We start from the raw sequence: 24028 nt of genomic DNA on the forward strand, positions 1-24028 counted from the left end.
ATGGAAGGAGCAGCTAAATAATGAGAAGGAAAGCCAAGAGAGGACTGTCCTCTAAGTCAAGGTCGCAAAGCATTTACAACATTCTCTTTATAGTAGTAGGAAATGAGCAACAGTATCAAATTCGGCAAGCTGAGAGCTTAAGTAAATGTGGAGAGACAGCCATTATACACACCTGCTGGGAAGTCACAGCACCCTTAGAAGACAGCTGGTCTGGGGCAGTACAAATGTGGATTCGTTATTCTGACCCTTCCATGAACTGAACTCCTTAGAAGCAGGTCTGAATATTTTGGTGCCCACAGTACCCAGGACAGCGCCTGGAATATAAGAGGCACTTAATAAATGTTTGGCAAATGAATGAACTAAAACAAAATAAAGTATGTCGTTGATTTGGAGAAAAAAAAAATCTCAATGACATTTAAAACTCCTTGTAGTAAGATGTACCAATGTTTTCTAAATTAAATCACTAAGCCTAAAATTATCACCACATATTCAGCTTCTTCCCCGAAGGCCCTGAAGCCAAAACAACCCAGTTCCTAAGGAGAACGTACAATTCGCCACCTGCTAAGATAAAGTCTTGTATATTAGAAGCAACCCTAAATTTCTGTGCTTAGAGTGACCTTTTGAGTTGCCAGAGTGATGTCATTAGTGTTAGAATTTTATGCAAGATTAGGCATGTAATTATGTGTTAAATCATTCCATCGGCTCCTGCTTGCTCATTTAACAAAGCAGAGTTCATTCAGAGTATCCCAAACGCGTCGCTCAAGGCCACAAGCACCAGGAAACTGCAGCCACTTTGCTCCTTCCCTGCCCCACACTCACTTGTCCTTACAGCTGTCACCTTGAGGCCTCAGCACTGGAAGAAAGTGAGAAGCCATGGCAAAGTGGCACCCACGGAACCCCGATTCTCCAGCAGAAGCTTCTAGAAACAAAAAGAGTATCCATATGTAATTAAACTTACATAAAATCAGAGCCTGAGAGGCTACAGTCATGTTTCTTGGCTGCGCACCATAATTACCTGGAGAGCTTCCAAGAATACATCGATGCCGGAAACCCACCCCCACGGTTCTCAACCGCCTGGAGTGGGACCAGGCACCAGTATTTTTGAAAAGCTTTTCCAGATGATTCTAATGTGTGCCCAGTATTCAGAGGCACTATCTTTATGTTTTCCTGTCTCAGAATGGGTATGAGAACTTAATGCTAATGAGAGAGCACTTCAGATTTTATTACCCCACGTCTCAGAAAACCACTTTCCTCTGTTGAGTGCCTCTGACCCATAGAAGAAAAAATCAATAGTCTAAATGTACAAGTACAAAGTGGCTTAATTGAATTTTTTTACAAAAAGAGAAAATCGAATCCATTTGTTTTAAATGTAACAACAGGGGAGAAAGAAACTATTGTTCAGTGTATACCTATTACGTGCCATGATCTACTTTAAGTACTTTTACATGTATTGTTTTATCTATCTCCCAAGCAACACAGAAAGGCAAATATTATTATTCCCATTTCTACAGTCGAGGAAACAAAAACTCAGCGATGTGAAATTGACTTGTCCAAGTCACAGAGCTGGCACGGGGATGCCAGGAGGCAGACGAACAAATGGCCCGTCTGCTGCCCTCACCTGTCTTCTTTCTGTCAGGCCATGCTGCCCTATCTAAGGAAAACCCTAAGAGATGATCCTTCACTGAGGAATAGATGTTCTTTCCAAGTCAATGAAAGGGATAGATGGAGCTGGACAGTCAAGAGAAGGTAAGAAAAGTCGAGAGTAAGAATGGAAGACAGGGCAAGCTAAGGGAACGGTCAGGGAGGAGACATCACCTGCACCCAGCAGATGAGTCGCAGTGCATGAGGCAAAGTCATACCAATGTCCACATTTTCCAGCAGATACTCAGATGGTCAAGGCAGCAAATACAGCCACGTGTTACTCTGTGTCCTGAATTGTGCCCTGAGGGTGCATAACACACAGTCCTGCCTTCCAGATGCTTATAACCTCGCCTGGGAGGCAGATTTGCAGGCCCACAGGATAGATTTTGCCTTGTCTTAGCAGAGGTAAGCACCGAGAACTGGGAGCAGAGATGAGGAAGCTGTATGGGTAGGAGAAGGCTCACAGGAGCGGCTCATCCGAGGGGGCTTTGAAACGAGGTAACTCCTTCACCATGAAGGCAGGAGGAACATCCGGAACTAAATCACAGAAACAGAAACTAGCAAGGTGTGTGCCTGAGACACAGAAAAGGGCCCGTCATAAATTCCTGAGACACAGGGACCATCACATTCTCACTGACTGTCTCCTCCCCCAGGGCTGAGATTGTATCTGTTAGCTTTGAATCTCCACATGGTTCTCATCTGTAGTCACCCAGGAAGGTTCTGCCATGTTCACCTCAGTTCCTCGATCATTTAACGGCAGAATTCGACTCCAGCTCCCTCTCCCCACTGCCCACAGATCTGTGCAGCCGGTAGAAGAGGCAGGCCTCTGTTCCGTGTTAGGATTCCAAATTGCAACATTTTTTTTTAATTGCATTTTAGGTTTTGGGGTACATGTGCAGAGCATGCAATACAGTTGCATAGGTACACACAGGGCAGTGTGTTTTGTTTGCTTTCTCCCCTTCACCCACATTTGGTATTTCTCCCCTGGCAATCCCTCCCCACCTCCCCCTCCCACTGGCCCTCCCCTTTTGCAACATTTTATATAAAGCGCTTTCTTCAGTTTCTATATCTCTTTCCTGATCACAATTCACATGAAAAGTTTAAAGTGAGCAAAGCTGAATTAATTTCTTAAGGAGTTGGGGACAGGCCATCTTTGAGCTGGGAAACCAGCTTCCATTAACGTATTTGGAATTCTGGGTGTTTCATCAAAGCCTGGAAATTTTTTTCAACTGCACAGAAACTTTATACTTTTGTCTTTAAAGCAGCTACTCCATTTTATTTTAATTAGCAAAGACTTTGGCAGGTTTTAAATAATAGTTTACCTTTATGAAAGAAAACTAGGGCAGAAACACTCTAAATCTACTTATTGGAATAAACTGAAGAGTCATTAAGTCCTTTCCAACAAGATTTAGACAGTTCATTAGAATAAATATATACTTCATCTCCCTCTTTATATATCATCTTAAAACAACAGAGCAAAGGTACAATGCTTGAATAATGACACACAGTCTGAAAATATTCTAAATATATTGAAATCACTGCAGCTCCTTCCACTTCATATACTTTCAAAACATTTATAATTTGTATGGTGCGTCTATTAAAGGCTGTATAATAGCCAGGAACAGGGCAGCACTCAGGAATTTCTTGCTTTACCTATACTCAAACTGTGCCCAAACCCTGTGAAGTTATGACTAAACCAATCAGAGGATTCCACATGAGTCCAGGCTGAAATTACTTCTTGAAAGTTTAAGCCAATCCTCATTCTTTTGAAGTAATTCATTCAATTTAGATTAAAAGTACTCTTCTTTCCTGAAAGTTAACTGGTTTTAATAAGGGATGTAGTCCCTATTCTGTTTGATATTTTAAAGATGTTCAAAAAGAAATGTAAATAACTTTAAACAACCCAGACCTAAGCCATTTAAAGAGACAGCAGATGTAATTTCTATGTCTCTCTCAATCTAGAGTCTAGGGCATCCATTAGGTGAATCCTTCGATTGCTGCCATTATCCTAGAACAAGGGTAGGTGCATGATTCCTGGTCACCTAACTCCCAGCCAGTGCTCTACCTCCCACAGCCTCCATTCCTTAGAGCTCTGGTACTGACCTAAGGGTTACAGAAGGAGATCAATTTCCAGACCTAATCCCAGAAAGTAAATACACAATGATGTAGTATATGCTTAGATTCATTCTTCAATTTCTCGAATCACAAAATATTGGTGCTAAGAGGTATCTTACAAGGGATCAGTTTCAAACTCTCCATGGTAGAGTAAGCCCCAGAGTCATTAAGTGACTTTCTCAAGGTCACACAGCTAGTTAGTGACACAACTGGGCCTATAACCAGCCACCTCCTCTGAGTATGTGCTCTGATCCCTGCTGCTCAGTGTTCTATGCAGACCAGCATTATCAGCATTGCTTCAGAGCCTGTTAGAAAGGCAGGCTTTCGGGCTCCACCCAAGACCCTTTAAAGCTGAATGTGCATTGTAACAAATCTTGCTCTTTTTTGAGACAAGGTCTCGCTGTGTCACTCAGGCTGTGGTTGTGCACTGAGAAGCACAGCCCACTGCAGCCCGGAACTCCCAGGCTAAAGCTGTCTTGCCACCTTAGCCTCCTGAGCAGCTGGTGTTACAAGCACACACTGCCACACCTGGCTAATTTTTTTATTTTTCATTTTATGTAGAGTTGGGATCTTGCAAAGCTGCCAGGTCTGGTCTCAAACTCCTGGACTCAAGCGATCCTCCCAACTAGGCCTCCCAAATTGCTGGGATTTGAGGCATGAGCCACCACAGCTGGCCCAAAACTTGAATGTGCACATTACAGAACCAAAGCCAAGCCAGGCACATTGTCACGGATCTGTAGTCCCAACCACTGCGGATGCCGAGGAGGCGAGATTTCCTGAACCCAGCAGTTTGAGGCTACAGTGAGCTATGATTGTGTATGTGAATAGCACTGCATTCCTGCCTGGGAGGTATAGCAGTTCTCGTCTCTAAGGGACACATTTTCAATTTAAAAACTATAAGAATTGAAGGCAAGTAGATGTTGGGTTGAAGCATGGTTCTACGTCTTCTACATGTAAGCAGAAATCTCAAAATCCTGAAAGCATCATTTAGAATCTGGAAATAACATCACTACCCACCTTGCAGAGTTTTCATTGTATAAAGCACAACACAGATACATGCAAATGCATTTCATGAAGTATGTATGTGCATAAGTGTGTGGCATATACTTGCTGATATGTTATATAGTAGCTATTCTAATATGGTATACAGTAGCTATTCTAATATAGTATATAGTAGCTAATCTCTGATATAGTATATAGTAGCTAATCTCTGATATAGTATATAGTAGCTAATCCAATATGGTCTATGGTAGCTAATGTTATTTCCATCTCATGCTTATCATTAATATTGTACTTAACCAGATGTAATGACGATGCATCCATGAAGGAATCGCCAGTGTTCCTTCCTTTGTTCTAACGTGTTAAATATCATTTTAACTTTTACATGTGATTAAGACTTCTTTATTTAATGTTCCTGATGCCCAGGAAAATTATTATTATCTGGAAAACACATAATACTAGCTAACTACATTTAGTGCCATGCATAGAGAGGAAAGAACTTCTCCCGAAGCCAAGTCATAATGGAAACTACACAACATTCTCAAAACACCTTGACTCTTGATTCCATAAACCTGGTCTCCAGAAGCCAGGGAATGTCAGCTGCCACTGATGCTGTCACTTTCCTAGGCAGAGACTCAACTGCCGTAAGCAGAAGCCACAACATTGGCAGAAGTGGGCCACAGTTAAAAGATGATGCTTCATCACCAATATGTCACAATTGTCATCACTTAAAAAAAAAAAAACAGAAGGGGAAAGAAGAAGTCAAATTTTAGTATCCAAATCTGAACTAAAATTTTGGAAAAATACAGCATAGTACAGAGTATGAAACCATACCAAAGTGATATTTTGAAGGAGATATTTTGGGGAAAATTATGTTTTCCAAAGGCACTAACTCTCAACCCCAGCAGAGTGTTACAATCAGCTAAGGGAGCTTTAAAAAGATTGAATGCAAATTTCTGCGAGGCACCAGGCTCTAGTGTTCTTTAAAACTTCCCAGTCGATTTTAATGTGCAGCGAGGATTGAGAACCCCTGCCCATGGCGTCAAAGCCCTGGTGTTGTTTCAGAGTCGGCCCACTGAGAGCTCTTCGTGGCTGTTAACTCCAGTGTGTACCTCTTCTAGGTCTTTCTGCCAATCCTCCAGGACACCCCCCACAAGGAGAGGAGACCCTGGACCAACATCCTCTAAGATGTTTATATGGACCAGCGGCCGGACGTCTTCATCGTACAGACATGACGAGAAAAGGTAAATGCACTGGGATTCTGGGCACTCTTCGGAGCATGTAACCTGACTCCCCAACGAGGATGCTGACAGGAAGGTGTTCATTAGGCCACTGAGCCTTCCTCTGCAAGGTGAGGACGGACTCTGCACTGAAGGAGCAGGGTCTCAGCACACTGCCTTCCTTCTCCTTGCACATTACATGTTCACTTTCAGCAAATAGCTCTGAAAAAGTTGTTCCGTGTCAGAAACGCCCTTGTCACAGGCTCTTGGCTTAGCTAACTCCGGCTCTGCCTTCCAATTTCCTGTAAGAACCAGCACTCCCACCATCCTCTTTAACCAGACAGACCGTGTCGCTGAATTTCCAATGCCAAGCACCGTGCCTGGCACACAGTGCTCAACAAACACTGAGCACCAGATGTATTAATAATAATTTATTCATTGAATTAATAAAAATTAAATAATAAACAAGATGGTTAACAACATGATAAACACAGAACTTCTGGCAGTTCAGTTTCTTCTTCTGAAGTGATGAAAACTGCATTTCTGAGCACTGGATATATGGCAGGAGAGAAAACAGAAACTATGAGAAGAGGAAAAGAGGACAGACAAATCCACTGAGCCCTCAAAATCCTTGGGCGAATAGCCTGCGGGGAGGGGAAAATGAGGGAATAGAGGAAGGATGGAGGGCAAAGGCAGCGTTAATAAAAGACACGGTGACCTTTATGCAACTCAATCCGGTTCTCTCACTTGGGTTTAGGGATGAATGTATTCGTCAAATTCTCCAGTCGTTTTTAAATATTTAGTCTCCCTCTTTCTCATTGACCTTGTACTATTATCTGGGTTCCAAGGAGATAAATGGTAAACATAACTGCCTTTACCAGCATATTGCCCCTTAAGCAAGTTGCTTGTCAGGCAGAATCTGACAGAAATTAGATTGATTTGGTTGAAGGAAATTTGTGAAAAAATAATAATAAAATAAAAATTAAAAATTGCAGTTGATCAATAGTGCGGGGCACAAGGAGAAGAAACTGATGGGAGTTTGCTTGAATACTGTTTTGAGAGCTGATTCCTTTATTTTCCTTCTAAAACCTACTTCCCCACAGATAAAAATTCTGTAAAAAATTTCAAAAGGAAAGTCGTTCTTCACAATAATTATATATTACAGCAAAAATTGGGAAGCAAGTTGAAAATTCACCACAGAAAATCTGCTAAATAAATCACTGAATATAATATACCACTTAGCACTTTAAAATGCTCTGACATTAACCAAAAAAGCAACTCAAAAAACTGCACACAAACTATGATTGCAGCCACAAAAAATACACAAAGGCAGACGTCTGGAAGAAATAGCATGGTTTTCACTGCTCTGCTTTCCAAATGCTTTGTCATATATTGTTACCTTAATTATGAAAAAATAATTATATGATATTTAAGTAAAATTATAGCCCAGAGGGAACTAGTGTTTGAACAGAGTCCCACAGCTCATCGTGGTGCATCATCAGATTGACTGAAAATTTCTTTCACTTGATCATCCCTAGGTTTTCACTGCTTTTCCAAGGCTTAATCAAATTATTTTCCATTCGCTTTCAAGTTGAATAATCTTTCAGCAAGATCTCTTCTGTAACACTATAAAACTTCAGGTGTCATTTCAAATCCCATATTTGAAAGTGCAGAAGGGCAGAGATTTGGTCCTGAGACTTTCCCGCCAGGACCAAATCCAAGAGTCATGCTGCGTACAGGAATATTGCAACTGCCAACAGCCAACTGTCCTGGAATTCTGAAGGCTTTATTAGAGCAAGTGAAGTATAACGTATTTGTCTCACCTTCTGTTTACTCTCATCAAATCATTTAATACATTTGGCTACTTTTTATGAACAAAGAATTAACATTTAAGAAGCAATTACTGCGGACTGTAGGTTTTAATTATGTTCTCTTTAGCTTGTAAGATAGAGATTATTACACCTGCTTCACAGATGAGAAAACTGAGAGATTTTAAATGACTTCCAAAGGCCCAACATCTAGCCAGTGATGGAATCAGGACTTGAGCCAATCTGGTGTGCTCTTCCCTGCACCCCAGAACCTACGCAGGCTCTTGTCAAACTTGAAATATTTGGAGTGACACTGAACACCCAAGCCCGCAAGGGGAAGAGTAGTTAAAGCAGAGATGGGTGCTGTATATCAAAGATGATGATAAACACATGAATGGTGTATTGGCGATTCTGTGGAGTGTGAAAGGTGTGAACAGTTAGCTTAGTTTTCTGCCTCAGTAGGAGTCTATGAAACTTAAATTACTGTTTTTTTAATTTTCAAAGTATCATTTCAGAACCATGGGATTTATGATAATTAAAATATGACTATGAGGAAATCATTTTTCAAGCTTTATTTATGGGATGGGGGTGCAAAAGGTTATTAAATAAGTCTACAGGGCCCACAAATACAGTGGAATCTGCCATTCAGCCGGTACCCTTGGTTTAATGTTGGACTTCATTTTTCTGTGCCTTTTTCTTGACAACCTCTTCCTCTTTGCTGTTTAATTCACAAACTCTTGGAAGAGACGACTCAGATTTTAAACTGACTTGAGCAGTATGTGTGGCTCTGTTTAAGATGCTCTTGGTGGCAGTAGTCATGGTGATAATGAAGATGATGATGGCTGATAATGAATCTACATAATTAAGGGCCTCACATTAATTATTTGGAAATAAATTAACTAGGTTGTGTGACAGCACTGCTTGAAATTGCTGGTAATTCAGTGTCTTCTCATTCTGCAAACCTGGCCTCTGCATGTGCCTGGTTTCTCCAGCTGTGTTCTTACTGCAAACCCAGAAGCCAGGCCATCCAAAATCCTCAGCTGCTCTCCACAGTGCCTCTTCCTGAGACCAGAGCCAAGTATGTCAGGATATTGGATTCCCTGGGATTCCACAGGCAGTAGAGTACCAGGAAACCAGCTCAAGGACAGGCAGAACAACTTACATAGAATGAAAAGTTAAATTCCGAAACCAAAGCTTTTCTTGCTTAGAAGACATGAAGTCAGTTTTACTTTGTCTTCCTTATTTTAATTCAAAGCCAGACCTTTTTCTGACCATCTTCTATAGGCAAAATGTAGGTTCCTATTTTCATCTTCCATTCTGCAACCCAACAATAAGAAGTATTCTTTATTCTCTAAACAAACTACTTTGTTAGTTGAACTTACTTTAATTTCAAGCAGAAATTTCAAGCAGAAAAAAAAAGAATAACTAGAAATTAAAGAAGAGAAAGATTTTAAAGCTAAGGGCATTACAGATTGTTTATCAAATATTCTTTAAATTGTTTTTATTAAATATTGAAGTGATAGAAAGGCATGTTTATTACATATGTTAACATACAAAAAATGATATTATATACATCCAGGTACCCTCCATTTAGCTTAAAAAACAAAACAATCAGAATTTTTGAAGCTCTCGAGGATGCTTTCCTAATACCATTCTACTCCCCATCCCAGCCCCCACCCAGAGGTAATCACCATCCTCAATTTTGGGTATATCATTCTCTGTTGTTGTTTTTTTTCATGAGTTTATCACATTTGAATCTTTAAACAATATATTGTTTGTATCTGAATGTTTGGAGACTTCATGTAAATGGAACCGTGCCGTATTTATTCTGCAACTTCTCTTTTCCCCAAAAGTTATGTTGCTATGTATGATCTGACAGTGCCCGCATGTTTTCTGCTCTGTGGTGTCCACTGCATGAACCTCCTACCACTATCCATCCAGTCTACTGCTGACGGTTCTTCTGTCTTTACCAACAATGCTGCTCTTCTTGTACATGTCTCTTTGTGCACGTGTATGATATTGCTTAAGATTTATAGCTAACATGGGAACGGTTGGTTCAGTACACAGCTTTAATTTTACCAAGTGATGCCATGTTTTCCAAAGCGGCCATATAAGCGATTCCCATTCCTCACACCCTTGTTTAGAGTTTTCAGATTTCTAATTTTCACTAATCCAGACGGTACTACAATTTTAATTTTTACTTCTCAGATTAGTAATGAGATTGCATCTATTTCTTTAGTCCTTTTCTGTGAGTTGACTGTTTAAACATTTGGCCCAATTTGGTCCAATACTTGACTGTTTAAGTAATTTTCAATTATTTCATTAGATTTATATTTAAGTAACATTTTGCATCAATTGTCATCATATCTCTTATCATTTCTCTACTGGATGGTCTGTCTTTCACTTGACTTGTAGGAATTATTTCTAAAAGTCCATGTTAATTCTTTATCTGCCATGTCTATGCAAATAGCTTCTCCCTGTTTGTGGTTTGGCTTTTCACTTTCTTAACCATGTATTTTGACAAATATATTAACATGTTCTTAATTTTAACATATTCTAAATTAACAATTTTTGAAATCCCCTCCTACTCCAGATTCAAATAGGTATCTTCCTGCACAGTTTTCTAAATATTTTGTAGCATCATCTCTCACAATTAAGGTTTTAGTCATCCGGAATTGATATCCAATATTCAGTTTTTACATGGATAACCAATTGCCCCAGCACCATTAATCAGAGAGTTTATCCTTTCCCCATTGATCTAAAATCACATCATGTGTTACATTTCCATACGTACGTGGATATGTTTTTGAATCTCTATTCCGTTCTACTGACCAGTTTCGTCTACCTCAGACAAACACCACACTCTAGTTTACAAATTTTACCATTATGCCTGTAATACATCTTGATGTTTGATTGGACGGGTCACCCATCTTATTTTGTAGTCAGAAGTGCATTTACTATTTTTAGACACTTGCACTTTTAGGCAAGTTTTAAAATCAGGTTGGCAAGTCACACCTATCAAACTTCCCAAAAAAAAACTCTTGGATTTTTATTAGAATTTTATAAAATTAATTTGTGATAAATTTACATCTTTATGTCACCAAGTCTTTCTCTGAATGAATATGATTAACCTCTACATGGGTTTGTCTTCCCTAATATCTCCTAATAAAGTTCTACATTCCAAGAAAAAGTGTACATCACTTATTAGATTTATTTCTAAGTACTATCATTTTTATTGAAATGGCATTGAATTTATTGAATAATGAATTGTTTTAAATATTGAGTCTCCACATCCCTGAATATAATTCCTTATTTGTCCATGAATTTTATATTTCATCCAACACATTTTGCAATTATTTCATTGGATTTATATTTAAGCAAAATTTTCTGGCAACTATAATCGTATCTCTTATGTTAGATATACTGTGTTTTTACTGCTAATTTATAGAAATGCTACTGCTTTTGTATTTACTGTTTTTTTTCAATCAACCTGTAGAACTCAGTATGTTTTTAAATAGTTGCTGATAGATTTGTTTGGATTTCCCGTATTTGTATTTTGTACAAATAATAATGTTTCTTTGTTTCCAGTCCTTATGATATTTTTCTTACTTGTTACATTCTTCTTCCATTGGCAGGGACTTTCAGGATAATATTGTAGAGTAAATCAGTTATGATTATCAATATATTTGGGTTGCCTTCTTCAAACTCAAGTTACCTTTTAACTCACCATTTATTTATTTGTATAATTTTTTTCTGTTTAATTCAGCTAAACTAATTAAATCTTTAAAATTGTATTTTACTTTCTCATTGGAAATTTGGATATTTCATGTATGTTTTGAGATAATTACTTTTTCATGTGTGCTTTAATTGACCAATGTGAAGATAATTAATGATTTCATTATCTTGCTGAAAAACGAAGAAACTTGAACAACCCTACTCTATAACTTCACTACTTGTTATTGCTGCTGATGCTTTTTAATCCGAGACTCGGGAGGGACAGGTGCAAGGTTGTTCTGTGGGTGCACTGAGTAATACTGAAGTGTGGGCTTCTACTGAACCCATGACCCCGGTAGTGAACTAGTACCCAACAGGTACTTCCTCAACTCTTTTTTCCCTCCCTCCCTGCTCCCTTTCAGAGTCCCCAGTGTCTGTTGTCTCCCCACATGTACCCATTGTTTAACTCCCATGTAGAAGTGAGAACATGCAGTATTTGGTTTTCAGTTTCTGCATCATTCACTTAGGATAACACCCTCCAGCTGCAAAGGATACGATTTCATTCTTTCTATGGCTGTGCAGTGTTTGATAGTGTGTATGCACCACATTTGATGAACACTGAGGCTGATTCTATGGCTTTGCTATTATGAATAGTGCTTTATAAACATATCAGTGCAGGTGTTTTTTGACAGAATGATTTCTTGTCGTTTGGGTAGATACCCACTCCAGTAATGGTACTAGTAACAGTTGCTGGGTCAAATGGTAGTTCCATTTTCGGTAATTTGAGAAATCTCCACACCGTTTTTCATAGAGGCTGAACTAAGTTGTATTTCCACCAACAGTGTCCAAGTGTCCCCTTTTCCTCCCAGCCTCACCAACATCTGTTATTTTTGGCTTTTTAGTAATAGCCATCCTGCATGGTCTCATTGTGGTTTTAATTTGCATTTCTCTAATGATTAGTGATGTTGAGTGTTTTGTGCATATATGTGTCGTCTTTTGAGAACTGTCTGTTCAAGTCCTTTGCCCACACTTCAATGGGTTATTTGTTTTCTTTTTGCTGATTTAAGTTCCTGACAGATTCTGGATATTAGTCCTTCGTCAGGTGCAGCGTTTGCAAATATTTTCTCCCATTCTGTAGGCTGTCTGTTTACTCTGCTAATTACTTATTTTGCTGTGCAGAAGCTCTTTCATTTAATTAAGTCCCATTTTTCAATTTTTGTTTTTATTCCATTTACTGTTCAGTACTTTTTTTTGTAATGTTTAAATTACTCTGTCTATTTTTGCTGATATATAGAAAGGCAATTAACTATTGCATATCCATTTGTTTCAACAACTGTACTAGTTTTTTATTTGGTTTTTTTTTTTTTTTTTTGGTTGTTGTTATTTTGGGTTTTTTTTTTTTTTTGCAAGAGGGTCTTGCTCTGTCACCCAGGCCAGAGGGCAGTAGCGCAGTCATCATTCACTGCAGCCCTGAAATCCTGGGCTCAAGGAATCCTCCCACCTCAGCCCCACAAGCAGTTGAAACCCCAGGCATGCACCACTAGGCCTGGATAATTTTCTTTTTAGACATGGCACCTTGCTGTGTTGCCTAGGCTGGTCTTGAGCTCCTAGGTTCAAGCGATCCTCCTCCCACCTCAGCCTCCCAAAGCGTGGAGATTATAGGTGCAAGCCACTGTGCCCAGCCTAAATTTTCTTATTAATAATTTATATGTGGATTATTTTGTATTTTCTTCATAATTATGTCATTGGTGAATACATTTTTATTTGTTCTTTATCAGTAAATATCCATTCATTCATTCTACTGCTAGTAAATTAGTAAATCATGAATGAAACATGTAATAGACATCCTTACTTTGTTTCTGCTCAGAAAATTGATTCTTTCAACATTTAACCATTAAGTGTCAAGTTTACTATAGGCATTTCTTGTATACCATTTGTTATATTAAGGATGTTCCTATCTATTTTTAATTTGATAGGAGTTTTTATCGTGAATGGATGTTAAATTGCCAGACATGTTTCTCCACACTTATTCCATTACTATATGATTATAATCCTTTAATATATTTATGTAATAGATTATGTTACTATATAATAAAATAATGGCCCACATTCTAAATTCCTGGGATGGCCCCAGCTTGATCATGGTATATTTTCATTTTTATATGTGCTTGTTTAACTTGTTTTTAAAATTTTACGTTTATGTTTATAAAAGATATTGGCCTATAATATTTTGTGTATTGTTCTGATTTGGTTTTAGTATCAGAGTTTACAAACCTCATTAGTGGGTTGGGTAGCATTTCATCTTTTTCTATAGTCTGGAATGATTTGTATACTGTAAGTAGAGTTTATAAGTCATCAGAGACTACCATTTCAATTATGGTGATATTTTTAACTGATGATTCAATTTTTTAATGATTTATAACTATTTTTCTATTTATTTCTGAATCCATTTCAGCAAGTTATATTTTTGAAAAACTTTGCTGTATATTTCAGGAAGTTATATACTCAAAGTTTCCAAATGTCTCATCATAAAGTTTTTAACAATATTTTCTTTCTAATCCACACCTTATCTGTGGCTATAGTGTTTAATTCCTGATATTCATTTGGCCCTTTTCTATTTTTTTCTTGATCAGTTTTTTTTCAGAGGTGTGTCTGTTTCATTAGTCTTTTCAACAAGTTAACCTTTGAATTCACTCGTCCTTTAATATAGTTCATCTATTTCATTTATCTCTATTCAGGTTTATTATTTCCTTCCTTAAACTTTCTTTTAGTGTGTTCTGTTCATCTTTCTCTAACTTCCTAACTTGGATGCCTCATGCATTGTCCTCAGGCTTCTTCCTAACACAAGCATCGAGCACTGTGCGTTCCTCTCCGTGGACTGCTTTCCCGGCATCCTGCTGCTTGCTCTACAGTGTTTTTCATATCATTTAATTCTGCTTATTGATTTTTGTGGTTTATTCTATGACCCACGAGTTCTTTGTACTATAGTTTTACTTCCATCTGTAGATGTTATTCTAGTTATTTTTTTGTTATTTATTTCTAGTATTATTGTACTAGAGCCAATAATGTGGTCAATATAAAGGTCAATACTTCTCAAAGGCTCTTTAGGTTATAACACTCACTTATCTGGACAGTTCACACAATTTTCTGTTTCCTTCTATAGCTTGCATTAAGGCCTTTCATAAAATTCAATATGCTAATTGGTCCAACAAAAATAAATATGAATTAAAATATTAAGATATCATTGGGAGAGTGTGTTATCTAATAAGCTAAAGGCGGGACTAAAAAAATAATTCCCACCTTTGTTTCGATAATTTTGTTCTCACTTTTAGCATCTTATCCTTAAGACCTGGGTCACAGCATTGCAAGACTTCCGGGGAAGTCTCATGAATTAATAAGTTGGCAATAACATCAGGCTCATGGACGAAATCCTTCACATGAATCACATATACATACATAAATGAAGTGTGATTGTCATTTCTTCCCAAATTCAAAAACACATTGCTTCCAATGAAATGTACACATTAAAAGATTAAAAAGAGAATAATAATTAAGCTAATCAAATTGGATGATAAAATATACACCTATCAGTTCAAAAAAAATCCATGAAGTCTAAAACGAATTGAAGATTACGATATATGTAAAAGAAGCACAACTCAAAAATGAGGGAGGCTGTGGTGGGCAGAAGGCAGAACAGTGGTGTGTTTAACACAGTGCCTTCTCTGCCATGTGAGGTAACAGGTGTGTTCCCCTGGGCAGACACGTACAGCAGCTCTGCCCACTAACACGAAGGCACTCAGCAGGCCACTGCCTCACAGGTTCACCTTCGTAAGATCTAACAGAAGGGCATGTTTCCCTCAGTCTGGGACCTAGAAGCATCAGTGCCTGGAAAGTTTGATGTTTTTCTGGAAAGAATACTAAATTTGTTGGTGGTAGAGCCAGTGGACACTGATGGTGAGACAGAAACTGAGGGTGTGTTCCAGCCACAGTCCCTGATTAATTTAGTGTTAATCGACCGTCCAGCCACCCTGTAACTGGCCAGCTCACCACCTCTGCTTGTTGTAGCCAGTCTAGTCTGCATAAAAGGAGCATATTTTGTGAGCCTAATAAATGCAAGAGACTGAGCCTAAAAAGACATAGTCTGTCTTTACCTTTTGAACAGCTCAGTAACCCCTGGGCCAGAGAAGCACAAACATAAATATTTAGCACATGTGTGTTCCGGAAGAGTTCACAGCCAAGTAATTTCAGATATATTTAATTCTTCATTTCAAATTCACGCTTTCCCTACTTCTCTTCTCCGCACCCACCAGGTGGCCCATCACGTACTGATAGCTTCAGGATTCCGCAGAATTCTCTTCTGCCCTTTCCATGTTTCAGTACCCACACTGTCTTTCGTTTCTCTGACTACCTAGGGAGTCTCATTAACACTCATACTGTGGCTAGTTCTAGACACAAATGATGCACAGATCTCTGTGTTTAAGTTCTGGGGGACATGCGCAGGATGTGCAGGTTTGTTGCACAGGTAAACATGTGCCATGGTGGTTCACCACTCCTATCAACCCATCACCTGTGCTAATCCCAACATGCATGAGCTCTTTTCCCTAATGCTCTGCCCCTCCACCCTCCCGCAACATGCCCCAGTAAGTGGTGTTCCCCTCCCTGTGTCCATGTGTTCTCATAGCTCAGTTCCTACTTATAAGTGAGAACATGTGGTGTTTGTTTTTCTGATTCTTCGTTAGTTTGCTGAGGGTGATGGCTTCCAGATTCATCTGAGTAGATCTAAATCTTATTCTCCTCTTTTTGTAAACCCCTCTTTATCTAATACCTGAATCATTGGGAGAGTTGAAGAATCAGCCTCTTTGTCTTCATATGTAAACATTTCTAATCAACCACATTTAACACGAGTGATCTTTGTAAAGCACGTATCTGATCATGGTACATGCTTAATTCTTTTAATGCCTCCTCCAACTTCAAAACACATACAAGATCCTCATTCTCTGGCCCCCACCTATCTAACCAGCTCATTGCCTGCCTTTTCCTGCCCACAATATCCTGGAATCCAACCATACTTTGCTACCTCTATTCTCTCATATTCTGCCTGGATATTCTTCCCTTCTCAATTGTTTGCTCATCCAAGACTTAATTCGGTCTGTCAAGGACTCTTAATCATCACCACTTAAATCAAGTTATGGCCTCTAACTGGCAGGCTTCCTAAACCAGCTCTGTGCTTATAAATCACAGTCCTGGGCCAGTTTAATCCATCCATGTCTGTAATTGTGGTTTTTAATTCCTGATATTTATTTGGCCCTTTTCTGTGTTTTGCTTCTTCCATTGATCCACTGAGTGTTCATTTTAAGAAATGCCGGAAAAAGTAATGGCCAATATGCCTGAAGCCAATTTGCCAAGAAATCCATTTGCCCTCAGTCATTTTGATGAATTTATTGAATTTAGCCATATACCAAAAATTTTATATGATCACTGCAACCCTACATCATTCTGTAATAAACCACACTAAATAGGTTAGCAGGAATTTAAAAATTTACAGGGTGGGAGAGCCAGATCTGGGGCCTTCAGACTCTTTCCACTGTCTCTCAGTCTCTCCGCCCTCTGTCTTTCTGTCTCTTGTCCCAGACTCCCTCAGCCTCCACACTCCCTTCCTGCCTGTCCCCTGCTCCCCCACCCCATCCCAGCCATGCCCTCTGGCTTCCTCTGCCCCCTGCTTTTCTATCCTCTACCTCCTGGGTGTTCCCCTCTCTAGGTCAGCAGGCCAGATTGTGTTTCACTGATTCTTCTTTTCGACTTATCAGAGGATCCCACTGTTCTTATAACCTTTACCAATGAGTACAAGAAGCAAATTTTGGTTAATTGATAAAGTCGATAAATCCATCAAAGTGGTTATAATGTGAAATTTGCCACAAGAATTTCAATAATAATAAAATGTTAGCAAAACAGCAAGTGACTCTAAAAAGAATTTGAAACTCGTAAAAATTGAAAGGCTCCCACATGACATGCTAAATTTTTGTTATATTTGTTAGAAGGATACATTCACACACATATTCAAGAAAGGCATATTTATAAATATATTCATAAGAATATATTTACAAGAGACTACGCCAACCTAGAAGACTTGGCTTTTAAAAATATCAAACTGATCTTAAAATATTGCTAAGAAGAGTGTATTTGTAAGAAAAATACACTTTATGACTGAACAGATTTTTAAAATATAGTCTTAAAATATTCATACAAAAATGTATTTATATTCATTTACTATATTTAAAACAATACTCCATAAAATAAGTCTTTGTTAAATCTGTAAGTGTGGTAAATTTGGCAAAATATTTATTTAGCAAGCTGATCCTTCAGTAGATTGGCTTTTGGGAATTCGCCATTGAGCAATGATCCTGTGGCAAACTGGCCTTTGGCATATGCGTTCATCCCCCTGCCTTTTCCTGCCTTTCCCCCTTAGATGCCTCGCTAATCATCTCCTTGCCATGCCTCACAGTGACTGATATCTCACTCAGCTCCCTTGGGATTGCCAGAACTGAGCACACTGTTTTGCCTCTTATGAAGACTTAGAAATGTTGACTAATGAACAGACAAATTCATTCACAAATGGCCTTTCTGCTGCCTTAGCCTGAATACTTTCCTTCTCCATCTCCTTCTAGGATAGATACCAAAGGAACCTGAATTCAGATGAGTGACAGCCAAGGAGGAAAACCTTTCTGGCACATTTTATGCTCTACATCCATATTTGTATTTGCATGGCCTCATAATTTGTTTATGAATTATGGGCTGAGCCTCAATATCAAACTTCTAGGAACTATGCAAATGTGGAGCTCAAAATAAAATTTTACTATGTTGACTAATGCTGGGGGTAAAATTGATTGAAGCCTTACTAAACAGTTGAAAATGTTTTATTTAAAAGATATTTATCACAAACACTATTGTTATACCGGGATTTACCCTGTAGATTTATTAATAACTTCTGTTCTCCAAAGGCTCTGAGCAGAATGTTCCCTATATATAGGAAGGCTGCACATGTTTACTGTTTGTTATTGTCAACATGTGGTTCACAGTGAAGCCAAGACTACCTCAGCAGACCTGAAATATGGTGCTTGCCAAGACACCAAGGCTAGATCAGCTTCAAACTTACAAAGGCAAATCTGGTACACAGCACACGTAGCCAAAACCGAATTTGTAGTCACTCCCCAGACTCACTCTTCCTCCCAAGCTCTCTGCTTTCCCTACTTCAGCAAATTATACCAGCCCTCATGCCATTATTCTCCAAAATCTGCACTGCTGCCCCTACCCTCAACTCCTCTCAGAGAGATTTATAAAGAATAGAAAGAACCAAAGGGTGACGAGCTACCAGACTTATTACTAGTCACACAGAAACTCACACTTTTCAAGCCTTCCTAGTATGGAAGAGGATGCATAGGCCTGGGGCCCAGAATATCCCCTCATGTTCCTTCCTGCTGGCACTGAAGACAACGTGGTGTAGAGGGGCCAACTAACCCACCCTGTCTCAGGCTGAGTATCCTCGTCCCCAACTGAGACTTACTGTCCTCACTACCTGGACAAGCAAAATCCCAAATCACACTAGGCCTGAACAAAACCAAGTCCAAAACGATCATTATTTTTATAAAAATTAAGCCACACATAAGCAATGACCCAAAAAACAGAGCTGGCCTTCTGACTTTCAGACTCTGGCCTGTCTCACCATTGAGATTAGTCACTCCTCTGCCTGTGCTTCGGACACTGAACTTGTGGAAAGAGAATCTATAAATATACAGTCACCTTCTTCGTCTGTAGCAAGGTCAGCGGAAGTCACCTCTTTGGGTCCTGGAAGAGTAGGGAAATATGGAAACTAGAATCTCACCTTCCCACACGCCACCATTTCTCCAGTCCTCCACACCAAGGACAGAGCATAAGTCTAAACTACGTCCTTTTCTTACCTCCTCATCATCCCCTGTATTCTGTCAGCCACCAAACCTTGAAGTTCTGCCTTGTAGATGTTTCTCACGGGCCGTTTCTTCTTCACACACCCTACCTGGGTCCTGTATCCAGCCCTCACTGTCCTTCGCCAGCACTACAGCGCAATCTCCCAATCCCTCTGATTTAAGCCTTGTCCCATTTCTCATTTAGACTCTGCACAGCAGCCAGAGTGATCATTCTGAAACTAAGTCATGTCACCCTCTGACAGATCCCCATTCACTACAGAATAAAGGCCAAGCTCTTTAGAAAGACTTACAAAACCTTTCATGGCCTGCCTGCCTTTGCAAATTCATTTGCCTCTTTTTTTACCCTGTCCCATAGGCATCTCAGTAATATTAAAACAGTTGTCATTTCTGATATTCACCTTGCAATTGCAAGTCTCCATCCCTTCATTCACGTGAGTCCTTCTGTCTAAAATACCCTTGACTCTTTCTCTCATTTTGTTGACTCTGATTCAACCTTGAAGATTTTAAGGTGTTTCTCCTTCAGGAACCCTTTCTAAATTAAACCCTGGCTCTGTCCTTCTTCCTCAGGCTGGGGTATGCCCCCCTCTTCTCTACTCCCATTATTGTGGGAATACATACATTATTATGGGAATACATGGGAATATCTGTGAATTGCTCAATCATTAAACTTTTCATCCTATGCTGATATTTATGTACATATCTGTTTTCCTTTTGGGCAGAGGCCATATCCCCAATAACAAGAGGTTACCAGCATTCAGGAGAAGTTTGTGAACCTAAACTGAACTCTTAGCTCTTCTAAACCATTTATTCATTTCTTTCTATTACATTAATTCAATAATCATTGAGTAATGAATTCCATGGGTATGGCCCACTCCACTCACCCACTTTCTTTTTGCTGGGTAGTAACGTGATTTCTCAGATATTTTCAGACTGTATGAAAATCATTCACTTTTCCCATCTCTCTACATTCCAGAGCATATCAAAAACATTTGTTAACCACTTTCAAATTGTGATTTGTTTTTGAATCACACGTTTGAATCATCTTTGTACGCTTCTTGTTCTGGTGACAAAACTGACTGATTACACTTCTCTTTTATGGGTTTAGGCTGACGTAAGTGACGGTACGTGACAGTGTAACACCCTGGAATTGTGAGATCCTGCTCCCTCCTGGCTGTCTTCCATCTGCAGAGTTAAATACATGTTAATAAATAATAGTAGTGAAGTAACAGCAGAGTATTATTTTACAGCAGGTCTTTGAAGCTACTCAGACTCTATCTGTCTCTTCCTGATTCAGAAAGCTTTCTGCCCACTGGCTTTAGCTGCTAACAGATAAGATGGTTTTTTTTTACATTAGAGTTCATAAAAGGTGAATTCTAAAAAGCTTTGATATAAATCCTACAATTTCCAAAGAGAATCTCAAAAACGAATGGAGAAACACCGAGGGTGGGCAGTTGCCACTCTGTGGACGTCAAAAGCAGGGCAGGGCAGCTAATCCAGGGGCACTGCGACTGGGAGCGGAGAAGCAATGAAGGACGTGCGCTCTCCAGGCCTCTGGCAAGGAGCGTGAGCAGCCAAGAGCAAGTGAGAATGGGAAGAGGCCAGGAAGGGCAGGACCATGAAATGTGGAAGAGCAAAGGCCTGTGTGTAGCTCGGAGCTCCCGGTACAATGCAATGGACGCGCTTCCCAAGGAGAGTGAGGTTCATATAAACCACTTCATAAAAAAAAGTTAAAATAAAAATCATAAGCTTATCAGTTCATTTTGTACAACCAATACTTAGATTAATAAATACTCAGCCCTACAAACTCATGGAAATATATTAAGTACATACACACTCTATCACCTCTATACAGAATCAAAACATTTAACAACCAGCTCAGAACAGATCCATCAAACAGAAGAGACACTGGCCATAAACATCAGCCAGCTAAATATAAGCCCTGGATAAACATACCACTGCACAAACAACAGGTATCTCCCTTCCTTGCAAAGCTCCTCTTCAGATTCTGCTCTGGGTCCTCTCCCAAGCAACAAGAGTGATTAGTGATAAAAAATTTGAATGAAAAATCTGAAGTTATTCTTGGGCATATTGGCTTTCTGCCTGAAGCTAAAAAAAAAATGACTTGAGTTTGTTTTTCCATTTTCTGCATTTGATTTGTCGTCCTCACTGTTTCTAGGCTCTAAGGGCCAGTGATTTTCCCGTTTCCACTGCCCTGCGATCCAAAGCTCCCTCCTCAAAATAGACACTGAGGGCTCCCAGGCTGCGTCTGGGTCACAGGCCCTGCAGGAATTCCCGGCCTGGCCTCTCCGCTCAGGCTCCTCGCCACCTCCCCAAACATCCGCATTTTCTCTTCTGCTTTGTCCTCCAGACCTGGTTTCAAATCCAATCCTCCATTCCTAAGCTTTATATACTTTTCCTTTTCTTGCCACTTTGTCCATATAAAATTCTTTGGAGAAAAGTAGCAATTTTAGAGTGTTCTGATGTCCGTGTCATTGAGCTGTAGCTCCTCACCCCGTTTTTGAATGGAAACTTTTATTACTTAAGTCAGTCATTCTCTTGGATGATTTGCTTGTATCATGTCAGCCGTTAAAACGCATTTAAACATTGTTTTCCCTTTGCAGGCAACTGGGGAGCAGAAAGGCTAAGGCACTGGCCGCCGATCACACAGCTAATAAGCAGTGAAATCACTCGAAACTCAGGAGACGGTTGATTCCAATCTCTTGTTCTTTCTTACCCTACATTGCTGTTCTAAAATTTAAAACCAAAATACTAATAAAACTGTCCAGAGTTACAGGGTCTGGGCTTGATTTGAATGACACTTTTCTAACTCAAGCAAATGTTTACACATGTAAGAACAGAAGGCTGGGTCTCCACTCTACACCTTCACGCTGCTCATCAATCTCAAGCCAATAAAGTCCTAAGCAGTCCCCAGCTTGAGAAAAATGCTAAGCAAAATTGCTTCTGCCTATCACTACTGAAGAGAAATGAGGGACTCATTTGACATATTCCTGGTATATGCTGCCATTTATTTGAATCAATGCTCCATTAGATATTCCAAAGTTACTTAAAAATCAATAATGATCAGCTTTGGGTTAAAGGGTAAAGTCAACAAACCCAAAGCATTATTTTGAGGGTTGAGAAGGTTGTTTTCTTTCTTTGGAATCAGAGAGGAGGAAAATTAAATCACAGTTAGACATTGGCCCCAGAGTGAAGAAGGAGGGCTTATTTCTGCTCGGGCCCAGTGCACGTACAGGCATGCACGTGCTTGTGAGTGTGTGTGATGCACATCTGCAGGTGTGTGCTTGCATGTGAGTAGTGGACACACACTGAGTCCAGCTACACTGAGGCAGGTTTGGAGGCCCTAGGAAGGCTTGAGCAGAAACTGGCCTGCTCTCTAGGGGCAGGCTGATTAACTCAACTTTATGTAAGACCATATTGTTTTCAACTTCAGAAATATTTACCAGAAGATCAGGGACCATGACCTCCTGGACAAAAGGAAAACAGTCACAGCCCTGAAGGCAGGAGAGGACCGAGCCATTCTCCTGGGACTGGCCATGATGGTATGCTCCATCATGATGTACTTTCTGCTGGGAATCACGCTCCTGCGCTCATACATGCAGAGGTAAAACCACTGGGTGGGAGGGACCCTGCCACTGTCTCCTCCATCCTACCCCTCATTTAGGCACCCTGAAGGGCATCTTCTGCACCTTCTTTCCTGACAAGAACTTTGCAAAGTTCCTGGTAAATAATACTTTTCAGTAACATTACCTAATAATAATGATAAATATAGCTCTATGTATAACCTGGATACCAGGTGTCAAAGAAAGATTTTTACTTAATTATCACAACTACTCTCTAAGGTAAGTGTAAATATGCTCCTTATAAAAACGGCAAAACTGAGGCTCCAGAGAGATGTGATTTCCCCAGTGTCACACAGCTCTTGCTTGTGGCAGAGCTGATTCAAGCCCACACCCTGCATACTCCGAAGTTCCTGTTCCTGCCACGTCACGCTTCTGTCTCTTCTCCACCCTCATCTCCTTCCCCCCACCCAACCCCTCCCTCACCTTCCACGTCAGTGCTTCTCAACTGAACATTCCAACTTCCCCAAAAACTTTTAAAAACGCTAATTCCCAGCCCCCACCACCATCACCCCAGAAGATCAGATTGAATTGGTCTGGAGTGGGACCCAGTCTCCAGTATCTGTTCAAGCTCCCAGGTGATTCTGATGTGCCTTCTAGGCAGAGAGACACTGCTATGCATCAACTTTTAAAAATAACAGATGTTGAATCTTTTCATTTCAGTATCTGCCCTAGATTTATTGAATGGATAGGAACGCCAATAATCATACGACAGCAAGTGTGCTCCGCCCTCGGGAAGCCGTGCGGTAAACACCACCGGTGTCTCTAGCTAACTTTTGTCCATAAATTGGATACTCTGAACACAGGCAAGCCCAGCCTCACTGTATCGAATAGGGGAAAGCCTCACAGTAGTTCAGCTTAAAGAAGCAAGACCCTTTCACGTGAAAAATTGAGGTTTTAATCCAAAAGAAAATCAAACCATTTTGTGGCAT

The 24028-nt window shown here is 39.8% G+C and overlaps 1 protein-coding gene across 3 annotated transcripts in view; it reads left to right on the forward strand.

Annotated features, from left to right (window-relative positions):
- The window catches only part of KCNMB2 (potassium calcium-activated channel subfamily M regulatory beta subunit 2), a 284223-nt gene that overhangs the window by 236630 nt on the left and 23565 nt on the right, over positions 1-24028 (forward strand). For all 3 annotated transcript variants that reach the window (XM_008981235.4, XM_035276101.3, XM_054245355.2), the window contains exons 2-3: positions 5877-5999; positions 22910-23080. In XM_008981235.4, coding sequence (XP_008979483.2) covers positions 5944-5999; positions 22910-23080 — 227 coding nt within the window. In that variant the 5' untranslated portion in view covers positions 5877-5943. The remainder of the gene's footprint in view (positions 1-5876; positions 6000-22909; positions 23081-24028) is intronic.

Source organism: Callithrix jacchus, chromosome 15, assembly GCF_049354715.1.
Source record: "Callithrix jacchus isolate 240 chromosome 15, calJac240_pri, whole genome shotgun sequence".
Classification (NCBI taxonomy): Eukaryota; Metazoa; Chordata; class Mammalia; order Primates; family Cebidae; genus Callithrix; species Callithrix jacchus.